General features: G+C 37.9%; 1 protein-coding gene and 1 pseudogene across 2 annotated transcripts; both read left to right on the top strand.

The window, feature by feature from the left end:
* Positions 1-5,945: 5,945 nt before the first annotated feature.
* LOC105058025 (aspartic proteinase 36) lies at positions 5,946-17,113 on the top strand. 2 transcript variants are annotated; one of them, XM_010940791.3, is made up of 12 exons: positions 5,946-6,331; positions 6,455-6,575; positions 9,403-9,830; positions 9,936-10,092; positions 12,627-12,709; positions 12,809-12,905; positions 13,061-13,133; positions 13,363-13,554; positions 15,233-15,357; positions 15,614-15,715; positions 15,808-15,905; positions 16,605-17,113. In XM_010940791.3, exons 1-12 carry the CDS (start codon positions 6,072-6,074, stop codon positions 16,774-16,776), a joined length of 1,908 nt encoding a protein of 635 aa, XP_010939093.1. In that variant the 5' UTR covers positions 5,946-6,071; the 3' UTR covers positions 16,777-17,113. The 2 variants fall into 2 exon arrangements, with proteins under 2 accessions (XP_010939093.1, XP_010939091.1); XM_010940789.3 differs by having other exon boundaries at positions 13,363-13,569.
* A 151-nt stretch (positions 17,114-17,264) lies between these two features.
* LOC140853966 (uncharacterized) overlaps positions 17,265-19,299 on the top strand; it is an 83,312-nt pseudogene continuing 81,277 nt past the window's right edge.

Here is a 19,299-nt window from a genome sequence, read left to right as displayed (position 1 = left end):
AGTTATTATGCTATATTGGAACCATAATCAATACTTCCTAAAATTTAAGTCTGAGTGGCACCTATAACTTTTGTAGCACTTGTGCTAAAAAAAAAAAAAAAAAAAAGGATTAGGTATTTTGTTAGGACTTGGTAAGTTGACCTTACATCTATTCTATAATTTGAAATTTTTTTGCTAATATATTAAACTCATAAGGGATATGACAATTTCAAAGATGAGAGAAAAATTTGTACCTAAGAAATTATCTTATTTCTATCATTACATAGCCTTTTTCTGTGCTTCTTCAACTATTCCAACAAGTTTTTTATATATTGTAAGTTATAATTTTAATTAAAAGTTAGAAATTAATCTAAAAATATATTATATAAGAATTAATAATTTATTTTAATTAGTGAAACTAAACTTTGAAAAACTAATTACCTAATTGAGTGGAGGCAAGCGATTGCATGATGATGGCGTGTTTATTATTCAAATAACTCTTCATTGGGCTAACAGCATTACCAACCCAATATGAATCATAAAATTAAAAAAAAAATTAAGACTTTAAAAATTAGAGAGCAATATAATTGATTTAGAGAAGTAATTTCCTATGTTAGATTATTTTGTTCACATTCTTCTCTTCGGCCACGTATATAGCTGAATAGAAGGTGAACCAAAGGATCATTAGGATCTTGGCGAGGGAGGAGAAAAGAAGAGTAGATCTAGGAAAAATTAAAGAAATAGAAAATTTCAGAAGATCTAAACTTCTTATCTAATAAAATTAATAGAAAATTTTCAGAAAAATCTACTAATAGTCGATCAATTTTGGAAATGAAGAAGAACCTTTTATAGAGAAGACCCGAGATGTGCAAAGATCTCTCATTGAGAAAACTCAGAGAGGGCCAAAGATAGACGACCATGAGAGATCGATTTTTGGAATGAAAGATGGGTGTGCAGAAAATCCTAATGGCTATATATGATATTGGCTACTATTTTATAGGAGGTCGAACATCATGGAAATATGAGGTTTGGAGAGCGTCTATAGTCGAATCATGGTAGAGCAAAAAATCTTTAGGATATATGGTAGAGAGGTTCTGCATTAATGTTGATTCATCATACAGTCAAGATTTTTCATAGCTGGAGAGAGTTTAGGAAGTGTGCCACTTTGGGATTTTTTTCGGATGCATGTATTATTATTATTATGGATAAATTACAAAAATTTCCTTAAGAATAGATAGAAATTATATGTACATGGTAGTGTTTGGTCGCCTTATTTTGGATGGAATAAGGCTTTATTCCAGGAATTATAACCAAATAGCTTCTTATTCCATGGTGGGCCACCCCAGAATCCCTATTCTGATCAATGCACTCTTATTCTAGGATACGAATTCCATGATCTCCCATGGAATTCGATATTCTCGCTCTTGTTATTCCCCGCCCTCCAGAGGTATTCAATGTCATTTGGGTTAAATGATGGGACGGTGAAACTCTCTTTTACCTCTTCTGTCTTCTAGCCTTCTCGATTGCTTGATCTCTTCCATAGACCTCTTCCCCTTTATCTTCTCCATTGCTCTAGTGTCCTCCAACGATCAACTTGCTGCTCAAGGCCAACGATCGCCATTGTCCTAGCGGAGCACTCTCCCGATCTCTCTGGAAGTTGATCTCGTTCTTCTTCGCACAGTTGTCATAATTGTACAGGCTCTTATTTTATGCAAGTTATTTTGGATCCAATTGAAAGTTTATATTCTTATTTGCAGCCTCACAATACTACATGGTGCTCATACTTGGCCAAAAAACCAACTCATACCCTAAACTTGGCCAAGAGCATTCTTGACTTTTTTGAAAAATTCATCCTTTATTCCTTATGGAATAGAGGCTTATTCACATGTCAACCAAACAGGGCTTGGAGTAATACTGCATTAATTGCACTGGAATAAAAGTAGAATACCAGATTTTCTTCCAAATAGAAATCTAGAATAACAAGAGTGAATAGTTTATTCATCGAAAATTCATATCCCTATTTCAAGAATAATATTTGGGTAACCAAATACTACCCTAGTAGTTTCAAAACCTACAGCTACATCCTTATGTTTAAGTCAACCCTACATCTAACTTATACTATTAGACGGTCCATTAATATTAACTTAGATCTCATTACACATCATTATAAATTTTTGAAATAATGAAAATAACCTCGAATAAAGGATTAAAAAAAAGATGTGGGAACTTTCCCTTCTATTAAAGGTCAGCATTGTCATTTATAGGGCCCATTCCCATACCACCAGGCCCTACCCCACCATCCATCCCTCGAAGCCCACTAGCACCGCTGTTGCCCCCCTCATGCACTAGATGAAACTCGGCCCCTCGCCAGGATCGGTTCCCCTTATTTGTAGGTCCAATAGAACATGGAGAGATGGTGCTAGGGGAAAACAAGAGAACTGAGGATTTCTAGAAAGGAGATGGGGCAATCGAGGGTCACCAAGATTGGATGTTTGGGGCATTCGATGCTAGAGGAGGTGGGCAATGGCAATGACAAGGGCGTCAGAGGGGGAGAAGGTGAAGTAGAGGATGCCCAACTTGGCGGTGAGGTTGATGGGCCAACCAAGGAACAAGTCAGACATGATGGCGATGGGGGGGGAGTGGATTATGCCCAGCAGAAGAGGGGGTCGTAGAGGCCGACGAGGGTGTGGATGAAGGGTTAGAAGAAGGCAGGATAGAAGTCCTTAGAGTTCTCGAGACCCAGGGAGAGGATGGGTTGATCGGGAAAGGAGAGGACCAGAGGGACAACGATGGGGGAGCACGAGAGGAGGTTGAGGAGGGGGCAGATTTTGATGATGATGGCGATAGTGAGAAAAATGTAGGCATGGAAGGAGAGGAGGTGAGCAAGGTCGAGGAGGGAGAGTATGTGCCCTTGGGCCGGATATGGGATGACCAGCATGTGGGGCCCAACAAACTATGTGATCACCATGGATGACTACCTTTCTCCATCTTTCTCTCTCTTTGAGGTGAATATATATATATATATATATATATATATATATATATATATATATATATATATATGGCTCACCAGGTGATGGATTTTGGGGATGGAAGGGGAAGATGTCTTGGCACTTGGGGTGGTTGGTGGCAAGATTCGACATGGCCCACACCACCATGGCCTGGACTTTCATGGCTCCTTTGAGAACCTTAGCAAATACCGAGCAGATGCCTGTGAGCACCATCTAATTGATGCTCTCCGGATCGTAGGTAAGAAGATTGATGTCGAGCACGGCGTTCTCCTGGGCCTCCACCTAGCCGTCCTTGACGAGACGAAGCAAAGGCCCCACACCATCTTCTTCGATGATGAGCTTGCCCTAGTGATCATTGTCATGGGCAAGGGAGATGAGGGAGGCGGCGGCGGTGGTGCGGGCATCGAGGGAGCCATTGAATATGATGGTGATCTACTTTCAGATGAGGAAGAGGATGGGCTCATTTTGGATGATAGAGGGGAGGCCGAGGTGGTTGAAGTCATCATCGACGGCGGCAGTGGAGATGCGAATGAGCCAAACTCTAGCAACTAGGATTTTTCTAAGGGATAGAGATGCGGATGAGCCGAACTCTGGCAACTGGGATTCTCTCAAGGGGTAATTTGATCATTTCATAGGTTTGAAATTTTTTCAGTGACGTCGTTATTTCTCAGGGGGGGTGTAAGTGTAGGTTTTTTAAACTATGGATGGAAATATAATAAATATAAAACTTAGGAGATTTTTATAATTTATCCTATTATTTTTTTGTACAATACCCTTATAGGTTTTTTTGATGAATGGTGGAAGAATCATGGTAAAGCATGATTCTTTTGGATTTTTTGGGATGCATGCGCGATGTGGGTTTAGAAATTTTTTTGGAGATGCATTTTTTTCTTAGAGGAATGTCACTAGAGTTTGGTTGCATTTTTGATAGAGAAATCACAATTGGAAAGAATAGGGAGGGTTTTAGGATATTTCGACTCTTTGATTTATGGTGGATGAGAAATTTTGCATGACTAGATATTATCATGTGGTTAACATATATCAATCATGTAATTCTAGAAATATTAGTTGATATGATAATTCACGATAATTTTTTGGTTGCACATTTTTTTTTTTAGATGCATGAGAAATTTTTTTTGGCTAAAGAAATGGGTGTTTTTTACTTTGGATGTTCAAGGAATGGGATTTCAGATGTGCATGGAAGTATGGTTTTAAAGGAATTATGGTTGGAGAAGAATGGGAGACTTTTAGGATGCTTAGACTTGGATGAACGTGCATAGAAGTAATTTTTTTAGAGGATTATGGCTGGGATGGAATGGAAGAGTTTTAGGATGTTCAGACTCTAATAACTTTTATATAACTAGAATACTACCATACGGTTAACATATATCAATCATATAATTTTAGGAAAAATAGCTAATATGTAATTTATTGAAATTTTTAAGGTGGGTGTTTTCTGAATTTGGATGTACATGGGAGTTTGATTTTTTGGAGCAATTAGTGCATATTTTTTCTCTTGGACGTACGTGCAATGTTTTTAGGAGTCATTGTTGGAGAAGAATGGGGAAGGTTTTAGGATATCTAGACTCCTTAATTCATAGTGAATGACAAATATCATCATATGGTTGACACATGTCAATCATATAATTTTTAGAAAAATTAGCTAATATAATAATTGACAAGCATAGAAATAGAACGCGGTTGTAAGGATTAAATTTAGAAAATATAAAACCACCCATATATGATCACGATCATTTTTCATTAATTTTGATCCTAAATTACATCAACCAAATATATAATATTTAGAATCTCATAATTAAATCATACTATATATAATTTTGCATAAATGCTTTAATTACTATATATAATTGTGATCTAAGTGCCATTATTTTATACTATATGCCACCAAAGATTAATAAAACACCAATATTTATAGCAAAATAATTTTATTTTATAACACTTTTTTTTAGAAGCACTTGAGCCTAAATGCCATGAAAAGAGAACTTTTATCTGCGTAAAGCAACAAATGCTAGTATGATTGTTCCACTGATGAAAGATTTTGTTGTATTGAGTTCTCAAATCCCAACCTTTCTTGAGATTAACTTTGATGGCATCAAAGATTTGCAGGATTTGTGATTGGGAGGTTAAGTCAAGGTTCATAGTGACAAACAGGAGATGGTTGTTTGATATTTCCATCCATGGGCAGAGTTGAGGAGGGCATGGGAAGGAACTAGACATGCCATGATCACCTTAAGGGTGAACCATTTTTTTTTTTTTTGTAGTCAACCATCTCCTCTTTGAAAGTAGTTTGGATGGATTTTGAGACGAACCCAATCCATTGAGGAGAATCCTCTACTTTGGGACATCCAGAGGCTAACTAGGAGCTAGGCCTCTTTCCATGCATCCCAAGCGTGTCCGCAAGCAAGTAGAGCAGTGGACTGCATGATCTCATTCATTGCAAATCACTTTAGTGATGCATACTGGATGAACCATGCCAGCATTCCTCCTCAACTTTGTGACACCGTATTTCTCATTCTCTTCGTAAAATGGTTCTCTCATTAAACAAAAAAAACAAAAAAAAGAAAAAAGAAAGAGAAAAATCAACACCTTGCGGAGGAAATTTCTATGCCATGGCACCGCCAATCCTTATGTGGAAATGTGGGACCTACCCTATAATTATAAAGCTTAAGGCACTCGGAACTCTGACTCGCAGAGTAACTCTCGACTCGCGAGGCTTCTGTACATAGTGGGCCCCGTTAAATCAGTCAGTGGAGGAACCTAAACGGGTGACATTCCCGGTAGGTGTGCTGGCCATTCTTCTACCTACTATGCGAGTCGGGGCGGGCGGGCCGGTCGGTGGACATGGCCCCACCCGGAGATCGTTGACATCGGATAAAAGACAAATCCACCCCGATTGCCTTTTTTTTCCTTTTTTTTTTTTTGGGTAAAAACCCCGATTGCTCGTTCAGAGGCAGGACTCTGAGTCGAGACCTCTCCCCCTCTCCCTCCCCTTTCTCTCCGCTCTTCGCCGTCGAGTCTCCGTCGCATCGCCGTCGCCGTCGCCATCGCCGGTGGTCCTTCATGGCGCTTGAGGGGGATCGGGTCGCCTCCTCCCTCTCCCTCCTCCTCCTTCTCCTCCTCGCCGGCGCCGGGGCCACCGGATACCCCGAACCCCTTCGCCCGAACATCTCTGGCGGCGGCGTGCCGTCGATGGTGCTGCCGCTCTTCCTCTCTTCGCCCAATTCCACTCGCCGCGCCGCTGAGGCCGGCTATTTCCGCCGCCGCCAGCTCTCAACCGCCAACGCCCGGATGAGGCTGTACGACGATCTCCTCACCAACGGGTACTCGCCGTATCCTCGCTTTGGATCTGGGATCGGTTTTCGGTTTTCTTTATCTTTGTGGGTTTTAATTTCTGGATTGCCTTTCGGATGATTGGGTCCCCCCGTTTTTTTCTGTTTTCTTAGGTACTACACCACCAGGCTTTATATCGGGACTCCGCCTCAGGAATTCGCACTGATTGTGGATTCGGGGAGCACTGTCACCTATGTGCCCTGCTCCTCTTGCGAGCAGTGTGGCAATCATCAGGCAAGGAGCCGTTTTTGTTCCCTTTTCTTAATTTTTAGCTTTTTAGATGGAGTAATTTGGTTACAAAATTATTTCACTAAATCTAAATAATAACCTAAAACCAGTGGCTCTATTTTTGATTAATTAGTTGATTACTTGTTTATCATGAAATTTAATTGATGTATCGTGGATGTTCAAAATGTGAAATTCACAAATCTTATTTAGACGCACTCTAACTATTAGCCATATATGTCTTCATCAATGTGTTATTACAGAGCCAGTTATGACTAGTTTAACATCTCTGAAGTTTTGTTATATAGATGTTTAATAGAAGGTATACATGAGTCTTTAGATTCTATTCTTTATTGATATTACATTTATTCATGGTCAGAACTGATAACAGCCAAATTCTTGCCTTCTTTCTTGAACTATAAAAATTATATTTTGTCCATACTTTATTCAGAGGAAAAGCCTGAGGTACAAAGTGTAGAAAAAATTGTCGAAGATGATATGTTCATTGCAACTAAAGGCTAGAAGAGGCACAATAATGAAGAGAGATTTATGTCATAGTCAAGAAGTCTAAAGTGAAGAAATGCAGATTTATAAAGACCAAATTGGTAACTGTGAAAGCAGATTAAAAAACAATGAAATTTTGTGTTTGATCGCGATGTGTTGTAGATTTTTGTTTCTTTGTTCTTGAAGGATGCATAGTAGAATAGATTGAAGAGATAGGACACAATTTAGTATGGATATCATTGTAAATGTGGATACTGTAAGCTCCTCAGCTTTAGGGTAGTTTTAAGATGTAAGATACTGTAATTCTCATGAAATATAAGCATGTAAAGATTCTCCTTCTTGGTCATGTTTAATGCCTCATGGCTGTAGAATGGGTGTACTGGTGTAGTAGGCAGTTTTCTCCCTTTGTTTAAACTTTGAAAACCCATCTTACTTGCTTATGATAGAACTAAGATGTTATTATCATTACGTTCAAGTGCATAGTTAAATTCTTGTTTTGCAGTAGTTCCATCTGATGGTTATAGAATGCTGTCTTGACCTAATTTAAATATATCTCTAAATTGATACATTACTCCAGTGACTACAATGATGTGTGGTCATGAAAAGAGTTTAGCATCATTGTTCCATTCCCTTATTTTCTTTTTTATGAAAATTCTGGAAGAACTATTTGGCGAGTTATCTGTGAGGAATCTTTCATTTACCGAAACTTCTTTGATCTCCCTTATATCTGTTGATTTCATACAAAACCACTGGAGATACAATGAAGTGCACCAAATTCATAAGTTAATAGGCATAATGAAGGGATATAACCATATCAAATGATTATTAGGCACCTAAATATCTCAACGGGCAGGCCCATTCATTTTTAGGCATCATATCCATCTTTTGAAATCGCAAGAGGACATTTTCCCTTTTTTCTGGGTAAGATGTGAGTTTTTGCATTAGTACACAAGTGGAATTGCTGATTGGCTGGCCGGCACTGGGTAAAATGTTACTTATACCTTTTGGAAGGGGAAATGCCTGCAAGATTTAGAGAACATTTTATACAATGTCAAGAATTTTATTTTATATTTATATATGACTTATATGTATACTCTGCCTGCACTTCAGTTTGAAGAAAAATTGTTGGACTAAATAAAACAATTAGCATGTTATATTTTATGTTCACTAAAACATATGTTCTTTCCCAAATTAAACTTATGTCATCCATAGGGTTAGGAAAATATATGGCTAAGTAGCCGTGCTTAAAAACAATTTTTAAGTTTGGGAAATTTAAGAGTTTTTTTCCCCATAATGCTTTTGTGCTGCATATTGTAATTTTGCCAACTGTTTCTAACTCCGTGAATTTGCTATGCATTTTTCTGAACATTGATAGTCACAGTTTGCACATCTTGATGTCCTAGTGCTTGTGCTGGTGTGTGATCTGTATACTAGTTTTCTTTAATTTTCTTGACCTTTTAAGCTGCTTGTCTTGTTATCACATATGAATTGATGACTGATTTAGTATGTGCTCTAATATCCTCATTTATAATATATTTGGAATTACACATGCACTTATTGCTTATGTAAAGGTGGACTGTATGAAAATGCATTTAGCTGGGAGAAAATGATCTGAATACCTCTTCTTGTTGGTTGAATGTGACCTAAGACCAGAATGTCTCTTGTTACTTATCTGTTCAGAGATCTTCTATGTGTTTAACTTCATTTGTCACTAAATATTCCACAAAAGCAAGGATGCTCATCGTGGTGCACCCAGCACATCCTGCCTGTATCATCCCATTCTGATGAGAAAGCAATACACAGGATGCCCCTAGACACTGGTTCGCTCATGAATTGAGATGTTCTAATCATCATGGTTGGTACCGATTGAGATAGGCCGAAATGGTGGCCTCTTGATACTCTGGGATGGCCTGACATCCTGAGATATGAAAGTTTTTATATTTTTTCTTCTTCCTGCTGTTAATGGTCTTTCCAGTCTGTTCTTGCTCATCTCGATACTATACCGACCCGGGGCAAGTACTAATATCGTGACGTAAATCCTTGATAAGAGAATTGGCATATGCATATGCTGCATTAATATTTTAAACAATTTCTTTTCAGATGAAATAGAACATAATTGAATGAGGCAATATTTTTTTTGGGCATATGCTTTCAAGTGAAGTTATTTTTGTTCTATGACATATTGACTATATATGGTGAATGTTCTGCATCAAGTTTTCCTGGCATTTGAGTTGTTTGGTTTTAAAATAATATCATGCATCAGGCTTCAGATTTGTGAAGCCCCATGTGACCTTGCTTTCTCACCTTGCTTCATACTTTGATTGATGTCTAGGACCCGAGGTTTCAACCTGAGTTGTCAAGCACATACGAGCCAGTAAAATGCAATATTGATTGTACCTGTGATAAAACGAAAACACAATGTATTTATGAGAGGCAATATGCTGAAATGAGCTCTAGCAGTGGGGTGCTTGGGAAGGACCTAATATCTTTTGGCAAAGAAAGTGCACTTACGCCACAGCATGCTGTTTTTGGCTGCGAAAATTCTGAAACTGGTGATTTGTTTAGTCAACATGCTGATGGCATAATGGGACTGGGCCGTGGTCAGCTCAGCATAATGGATCAGCTTGTTGAAAAGGGTGTAATAAATGATTCATTCTCTTTATGTTATGGTGGGATGGATGTTGGTGGGGGTGCAATGGTTCTTGGTGGTATCTCTGCTCCTCCTGAGATGGTATTTTCACCTTCAGATCCTGGCCGCAGGTATTCTTTATTGCAACCTTTTAGGACCAATAAGATGTCTGGATTTTCTTTTCAATTACATTTGATACATCTCCCACATTTACTCTAGTCTCGGGATGGCAACAGCCCATATTACAACATTGAGCTGAGGGAAATACATGTGGCTGGGAAGCGATTGCAATTGGACCCAAGGATTTTTGATAGAAAGCATGGAACTATCTTGGATAGTGGAACCACATATGCATATCTACCGGAAGAAGCTTTTGTAGCATTTAGAGATGCTGTAAGTTTCCATTCCTTTAATTTTTAGTTCCTTAATGTTATTGACCTTTAAATAGTCTTGACGACATACATAAAGTCTTGACACTTAATACAGATATTTTGTGTTGTTTTATAAAATGTTGAGAGTACAACCTTTTTAAGTATGTCAAGCTCGAAAGAAAATTTAGCTTAGGTCTGCCTACATATTTCCAGTGAAATGTAAAATTTTTTTCTTCTTTATCTATAACATAAAATTGGGATGAAACAAATGTTTTCAATCTATAGTATCATTCACAAGTCAATTAAGTATCAAATCCAGCACATATATAAACAGTTATATATAAATAATGGTACAAAATTCATTGCATTTATAAATTGCTGGGTTTTTATAAGGTTAAATTGTTGGATGCTAGGAGTACCTTGACACTTGGACTTGTGCCAAGTGTAGCTGACAACAGTTGAAATCAATTCATGCTAAGTAATTTATGATTTCAACAAGGTACAAACAACATTATATTCTAATCTTTGTGTGATGAAAGTAGGTGTGTTCTCATTATAACAAGAATTAGATATGGCCTTAATGCCAATGGAATCAACCGTCAAACAAAAGGAAGCACTGAAGGTCATCATAAATAGGCGTGGTCTTGGCATGACTGACGGATTGCAATACAAATTCTGATGATAGTGTTAAATCAAATCTTGTCCTAAAGAATGGAGAACTATGTCATTTATGCACCTCTTTTCATTTCACTCTTAGTTATTTCCCCTATTCCCATCGTGACCTGTCACACTCATCGCTCTTCTTTGTCCTCCCTTTGTCTTTCTGTTTTACCTTTCATTTGTAACTTGCTTCACCCGTTTTATTTTTACTTAGTTATTTTTCTGCTAACTTCTCTCTTTTTCTTCCTTTCCCTCTCTTGTTACGGGTTTTTCCCCTCTCTTTTTAATGGCATGCAAGGCAATTTGAGCAAATGCATCATGTCCAGAAAGAAACTGGCTTCTAACAATGTATTAAAAAGTGAATAATGGGCAGGCATGTAGTGGATAGTGGGCATCATGACAAGCACCATGTACCCAAGTTGGATTGTTAACATGTATCTTCCTAAGTATCAACTAATCACTGTTACACATCAATTTTTAGCTAAAACTAAAACATCAGTGGCAAAGTTATAAAACATCATAGTATGGAATGTGAAAATGGGGATGTATGATTTAATAATAACATCATCCACCTCACACCTTAGCATCATGTCAGCATTTTATAAAGGTCTCCTATCTAATATATCATCATCTAGCATGCATAATGACATCATTCATAAAATAAAGATGTCCACAATCACATAACATCAACTTTCGCCACTTCTTTTTCTCCTCTTCTTTCCCACTCTCCCTCTCTTCTTTCTGTTCAGATATGGAATCAGACTGATCTCCCTTTTATGATTGGCTGCTGGATTGGCTAAATTAGAGCTAATTGCTGGCCTGGTCCAGCCCTCGATGATCTAATGTGCACACAATGCTACAATGTTGTAGTGGTTGCCATGTCAGCTTTTGGCCCCATACAGTGGGTGCCTGGTCACAAAATGCCATACGCGGTTACCAAGGGCTTAGGTGTATAGGTTTTGGGCCCAAACTTCCACGGCTGCCTTTTTCTAAAACAATGTCTGCCAATGATTTATTATGCAGTCTATGACATATGTTTTATCTCCTCACCTTTTTCAGTTATCTATTTTCCTCTTCTGTTGTTTAGGAATCAAATTTTGTCATCTTCTTAAATCATTATTCTTCTTATACTCTCTGTAATTCTCTGACATGAGTCATTCGTGTGAAATTTTGACTTCTCCGCTTATTGTGGCATAAGTTTATACTCTTGATGGTATTTTACCCTCCATTGTATGTAATATTTTCCCTCCTTGGATGTCATGCACCAAAAACACCATATCATAGACTTCATGTTGTTGATGCTTTGTTTGTACAATGGTTTTTGTAGTGATTCTGGTTCTGACTGGCATTCCCATAGGTTTCAAGGATTCTCTGGTTAAAAACTTGATATTCATGTATGGTATGTCACTTTTATGCAGGCTTTCAGCAAAAACTGTGAAATGCTCGAAGCCTTGTTTTCTTTGTTGTCATTTTTGTTTATATTACCTTTTTAGTGTTATTGTCTTGACAACAATAAATTTGTCCAGATTGATTACCCTTGTACTGTGGATGTATATGTCTATTGAGCGCTGTCTCTCTGGAGGTTCCTTCTTTTCTTATTTCATCTTTTTCAAGTTTAGGTCGAGAAGATGATTATTGATACCTTTAATGATTGCAATTTCTTTCAAAATGTGTACATGCCTGCAATTAGATTGAAGTAAATACTCAAGTTTGCATTTTAGTCATTACTCATTAATGAGTATGAGCACTTGAAACAAAATGTTGTGATGTTTTAAATACAAATTCTGCAGATGCAATCTTTATGAATCTGATAGTCTTTTAAAAACATTTGTTGAATTGGCAAATTGGCTGCTGAATCAGTTGATTTTCATATTTTTGATTTTTCATGTTTCACAGATCATGAGCAAACTTCGTTCCCTTAAGCAAATTCGTGGTCCAGATCCAAACTACAAAGACATTTGCTTTGCTGGTGCCGGAAGGTAATGCCAGTAATATGACTATGTTACTCTGAAATGCTTGTAGAGATATATTCCACTTTTCCAGGTCTTAAGTCAACAATCTTACATGCATGTGCACAGTGATGTCTCTCAACTCTCGAAAACCTTTCCAGAGGTTGCTGTGGTATTTGGCAATAGACAAAAGCTGTCACTTTCTCCTGAAAACTACTTGTTCCGGGTAATTTTGCAAGCTGTTATCAATTTTAATGCCTGGTTGAGGCAAATTTAACTTACTGCTATCTTGTTACTTGGTGGTGCCTCTTTTCTGAATGGTTTTGATGCAATAATAGCTCATGCCTTCTCTTTTCTCCTCTTATGTTATTTGAAATAAAGCATTCAAAAGTTCAAGGTGCTTATTGCCTGGGAATCTTTCAGAATGGAAAGGACCCAACAACTCTTTTAGGAGGTATGATGGCTTAGATCTTGCCTTTTAATATAATTTTTCCTTGTGATGCTTGCATATGCCAGCTTCCTTTGTAAGTTTTATATAGTTGGAGTGCTAGCACTGTTATATCTTGTCAATGTCAATGCACTTCTCCCACATTTTTTCTTTGTAAATCCATGCTAACTGACTTTTCTTTTAATGCTTAAAAGCCAGTCTATGCAACTTATCATAGTGGTATTCTTATTGACAGGAATTATTGTTCGCAATACTCTGGTAACTTACGATCGTCAGAATCAAAAAATTGGGTTTTGGAAGACTAACTGTTCTGAACTATGGGAAAGACTGCATGTCAGTGGAGCCCCTTCACCAGCGCCATCATCTTCCTATAACACAAATTCAACCATGGAAATATCACCAGCGTTGGCTCCTAGTGGACTGCAAGGTGATGTTATATCAGGTTGATAATCTGTCCACCTACCAACATATTCATCCAAATTATGCTTGTTTGAAGTTTTTAAGATATGTTGGTGACTGTATGGACTCAGTTAAGTCTAGGAATTTGCCGTGACTGATAACTTTCAACCATAGAGTTGGGGTAATCGGGATTCAGGAACATGATGGTTGAGTGCTTTATGAAAGAGATTCTTTCCATGTTGTCTCAATAAGTTCCATGCAGTTGACAAACATTTGCTCTTGCTACCCGTAACCATAATAACTTCGTTCTTCCTTCACCATCCAATATTGTTAAGAGTTGTGTTCTCTACTGCTTCTGGTTTTTACATATCCCCTATCTCGTATGTTTTTTTTCCCAGATCTTCCAAACCCATCCCTTTCTCTTCAACCTTTGGTACATGTCCTGATTGCTCTCCATAACATTGCATGTGTCCTTGCAATCTTGGTTTACAAGTACTTTTGCTTAGTTTGTGTGATTACTATACATTCTCTAGTGTATTTGTTTATAGCCTTATCTTGCTTCTAACATGTATCTATTTCAATGTTTTTTGCCACGGTCATCTCAAGAACTTAGACAAGCATTCAGTACCAATAGCAGGTTATAATGATGTTGCACTATAGAAGCATCTTAATCTGTGTGCACCATACTTGATTAAATATGTTTTTTTTTTTTTAATCTCTCTCCATTCATCTTTACATATCCAAGATCATGACCTCAGTTAGTCCTGGCCATCAGTATTGACTAGTCATCCATTTCATGTATCTCAAAATCTTGCCTTTAATGGCATGCCATATATTTTATCTGAGTTCTGATTTTTGGACTTTTTTCTCTAAAGCTGATGGTTCCAATTGCAAGTTCCACCCTGTTCTTGTCTTGTCATATAATACTAGAAAATATGCAAATGACACACCATGGCACATCAAGAACATCAACTCTATGTCTGTTAATTACAAGTTAGGATTTTCTCACTCTTAACAGTTGTATTTTTGGCTGCCTGACAAGAACCTCATCTTTTACAAGTAGAGTATTTTTGGTGGGATAATTATTTTGATCTATGATGCCTTGGGTCAACTCTTTGGTTTTCATTTGAAGTAAATTAGGTGAGTAATGAGTTTAGTTAGAATGAGCCTGAGACCACATGAGGCATTATTTGATGTTCTTGAGTACTTTTAATTGTCAATGGAGGGGAACAATGATGCTGAACTCATGAAGAAGGTATAGCACATGCAGCATACACCAGATGAGGCCCCTACTCTGGAGAAGGCATGGATTCGTGAAAAGCCTAGGAAGAAATTGTGAGAAAGTTATGAAGAATTTTCTTAACACGGAATATAATAATTGATATAAAAAATCTGCTGATTGAATTTTGGTACTGATAGCAAGCTGATGGGAAGCAACACATGATTCTATTATGCATTGAGTAATGATACTTCTATTATGTTGTGAAATTGTTGAAGTATGACTGAAAAAAGTTCCTATATGATATAATATACATGCATACAGATGTACATACATACAGACATATACATATACATATATACATGTACATGTATATGTATTTGTATATATTTCTTTTACAATCCAGTGTCATGTAATTGCAATTTGTTGAAGAATATGCTTAGGATTTTGCCATCAGATAAATTTTGTCTTTTTTATCTCTTTTCAGGTCCTTTCCAAGTTGGACTTATAACGTTTGATATGTCTTTGAACGTAACATATGAAGACCTTGAGCCCCATGTTTCTGAACTTGCAGAGCTTATTGCACATGAGTTAGAACTCAGCTCACATCAGGTGAAATAAAACATGTTCTAGTTTTGGATATGATGAGAAAAGCTTCAACCTAGGTTAAACATGCATGTTTGCTCTACATTGAGTCTTGGCCATGAAGAAAACATTGATCCATAAGAAAGCACCTTCCTAATCTTGATAAGGAGAGCAGGACCATTTATCCTTCTGATGTCTCCAAGGCATTATTGTTAGACATGTTCTAGTTTATTTGAGATTCTTCTGACTCTGATATAAAAACTCCAAGTTTAAATGGTTACAGATCCAATTGATGAATATTACAAGGAAAAGAAATGGTACCCTGATAAGATGGGCGATCTTTCCGGCAGGATCTGCTGATTTTATTTCCAATACGACAGCAATGGTAATGTTTTCATCTGGCATCTTTTGGTGAATAAAATTTTGGTCTTTCAGATTTACAAATATAAGATTTAACTGCACCACAATTTTATGCAGGGCATTATTTCTCGCTTAACCGAGCACCGTCTTCGTCTTCCTGAAAATTTTGGAAGTTATCAGTTGGTTGAGTGGAATGTTGAACCTCCATCAAGAAGGTAACTAAATCCCAGATTAATAGTTAATATATTCAGTTCATGCCTTCTTTAGTTTAAATAGTTTATGTTTCCGTAGTTGGGTTTGCTTGTTTGAAGGTTTGGCATTAGAATGAGTATTATGCTTCTCTAACTCATGTTATTTGCAATCCTTCTTAATATCTAATTTATGCATGTTTTTGTCTATTATATTGTGATCAAAAATCATATTGCATGAGACATATCCATTGTAGATAGACTACTAAAAAGCAAAGATCCAAGTTATGCGAAATTTACTAACCATGCAAATAGCCTACTAGTAAATTTAGTAGAGAGAATTAATTTGTGAAATCATTTAAATCCACAATATTCTTACAGGAACAAGAGTGATGAAAGTATTAGCTGTGTTCCTTGTAGTAATACACTTTATCATGAAAGATCTAGAAGATACAGAATGGGATTGGCATATGATTTGTCTTGCTGACCTTTTTCTGGAAGCCAACATCTCTTACTTCTCTAGTTCTTGCCTCCAATCTTGATTCATTTGAAAGTTCATCCATCATCTATGTATAGTTCTTGATATGCAAATTGCTGAAGTGGAGGATATTAATGAAATTTATGGTGTTTATGTGGGTAACTAAGAGCCTCATGTTATCTATCATAAGAAATAAAGTGAACAATTGTAGTTCCTAGTTCTAACGCTACCTACAATTCTATTTGCAGAACATGGTGGCAACGACATTTGCTGGCCATAATTGTGGGGTTCTCTGTGGCTGTGTTGTTGAGTTTCTCAGCACTCTTGATATGGTATTTCTGGCGACATAAACTTGAAGGTCCGAGAACATACAGACCGGTGGATGCTGCTATTCCAGAACAAGAGCTCCAACCATTGTAAATTACAGCTACTGATTGAAGTAAACATCGTGGTGATTCTTTACCATCAATATTGTCATTAGAATAGCTCACATTATTATGCTGGAGCATGTTTCTGGCCCGAGTCTGGTTCAGCCTCCTTTGTAATACTAGCTCACATACAGCATGAATAAGAAGAGAGTGCCTCATTGTAAAGGGGTGCATGCGTGAGTGGAAAACCATTAGTGGTATAGATCAAGATCTGTCACCAGAACTGGTGATACAAACCATTTTAGTCTTGAATTGTTGTTCAAATTAAGAGTAAACAGAAACTGGCATTTTTGAGGAGCTCGTATGCTAGTTTGTGACAATTCACATAACATGCCTTTGTCAAATGTCATTTATCTGAACGGCAAAATCTTTTTTATAATTTTGTTTCAAAGTAGCTGTAAAAAAGTGCAACAGTGGATGGTAAGATGTATGGGGCTCAGATAGTATTATCTCATTTGCCTCATTTTGCCCCTTGTTTAGATGAAGTGCTTGTTCTGTGAGCTTGGGCTTGGTCTACCTGGGAACCTGGCTTTCGGCCTTGGTCAGATTGCATTGTTAATGGTTTGGGGTGGCTCTGGTCTCCTCTATGACAAGCTTTTGCCAGGTATGCTGCAGCCAAAGAAGTGTTGTTTGATCTGGTTGGTTGTCAAGATCATCCACACTGTGGAGTCTCTCTGTCTCTGTTTCAAAAAGAACAGCATCCAAAATTTCCAGGTACTTCAACCAAAGTAAGTACCATTCATCTTGAGCTTCAATTCCCTTTTAATGTTTTAAGATACTTAGAAACTACCATGTTCCTTGACGGAGGCCGGGTGGGATTTCAAGTCAAACTTGCCTTATCTTGGGGATTTAAACCCATGCTCATCCAACCTATATAGGTTGGAATATGAACCAATCCTACGTAGATTTTGCTAGTGTTTGCGAAATCAAAGCTTTTAAATCGCCAAAATGAGGATTAATTACTATGGCAACAGGTTGGATATGAGCCAACCGGGCTATTACATGCACTAGCGCTGTACTTGCCTAGGGACGGGTCCAGTAGGTAGAGACTGGGGATGGGATGGGGTAGATAGGATGAAGTAAATTGCCAAGGATGATAAATTGCATCCCATGGGGATCAGATCAAGTCAGGTACCCAATAGGATGAAGTAAATTCCCACCCGAGTAACAGGTACCCAATAGGATGAAGTAAATTCCCACCCGAGTAACAGTGTCTTGGAATCGAGTCCTCGTCCAAGTGGTCAGAGATTATACCATCCAAGCTATCGCTGGGTGACTGTATGACTGAGACAATGTTGCAGCGAAACCTCCATAAGTCCAAGTCAAACTGTCGACATAAGTGTTCTCAGATTATCATGACTCGTTAAGATATGGAGCTCCAGTTGAGTCTGAGTTGGAAGCTGAAGGTGGTGTTAGATGCACACCGTCAAGGAAGCCAGTCCGATGTGAGAAAGGAAAAGTTATTTGAGTTTCAGGGAGGAGAAAAGCCCATCAGAGAAAGTTCAACATATATTCCTGCTAATCTTGGTAGATTTTTCCTTCTTCCTTCCTAATAAGATATTATTCAAATATAGATTATAACTGTACATTTTATGCTCATCTTTTTTTTTTTTTTTGATAAGACGATAAAATTCATACACAACAGGTATAAATATAATCTAAAAAATCAGAAAAAAAAATGTCCCGAAACGATATTGGCAAAAGAGATACATCAGTCTATGTACCTTCTCCAGAATAATCAACTATAAAACTCGCGACCCAGTCGGCAGCAAAATTTGCCTCCTGATAAACATGTATGATATCTATGGAAGCACATGCTGCTAACATACTCTAGAAATTTTGGATTAGAGGATTGGAGGTAGCTGTAACCCTCCCATCCTTGGATCCAGCTAACCATTATTCTCGAGTCTCCCTCCACTACCAGCTGATCAGTTTTGAGCACCAGACATGTGAAGGAGAGCCCTCTTAGATGGCTCGAAGCTCTGCATCGGGGATAGAAATGTCGAGCAGATGAACTTTGCCAGCCACAATGAACCCAGAATCTGGACCTCTAATCATAAAGCCCGCACCGCCACCACCACTAGTCACACTACCGTCAAAGTTGACTTTGAGAAAAGTCGAGGGTGAGGGCTCTTAGGTGATATATAACCCTATGAGGCACTGCCAGAGCGAAGAGGGGGCCTAGGTGTCGACCCAGATTGCAAAGTATCCACAATCTCGGTAGTCTAAGATAGGGCCCTCTCAAGCACAATCCTGCCTAGCTGCAATCTCGCCTTACAAAGATCAGTGTTTCGGCCAACCAGATATGGTGGGGAATATAAGTGGCTCTGATGCTAGTAGATATCAAGTCCTTAAATTCCCTACTCTAATGTAGAAAGTCTAGGAAGGCCCAAACAAACCAGTCCTCCAGAATTGGTGCCAGATGAAAGTCTGCCAACTGCTACATCCGAGCCACTCTCAAGCACAGAAATAAGACATGCTCAAATGTCTCCTCATCTGAGCGGCAAGACAAATA

The sequence above is a fragment of the Elaeis guineensis genome, chromosome 15 (assembly GCF_000442705.2).
Source record: "Elaeis guineensis isolate ETL-2024a chromosome 15, EG11, whole genome shotgun sequence".
Taxonomy (NCBI): Eukaryota; Viridiplantae; Streptophyta; class Magnoliopsida; order Arecales; family Arecaceae; genus Elaeis; species Elaeis guineensis.
This window is presented reverse-complemented; position numbering and strand designations above follow the sequence as displayed.

What these genes read in the sequence shown, in the direction of transcription:
- LOC105058025 (XM_010940789.3), top strand. Translation starts at nt 6,072, where the DNA reads ATGGCGCTTGAGGGGGATCGGGTCGCCTCCTCCCTCTCCCTCCTCCTC. An exon ending in TTTCCAATACGACAGCAATG is followed by an intron (nt 15,716 to 15,807) that starts GTAATGTTTTCA and finishes AATTTTATGCAG; the next exon opens with GGCATTATTTCTCGCTTAAC. An exon ending in GTTGAACCTCCATCAAGAAG is followed by an intron (nt 15,906 to 16,604) that starts GTAACTAAATCC and finishes TTCTATTTGCAG; the next exon opens with AACATGGTGGCAACGACATT.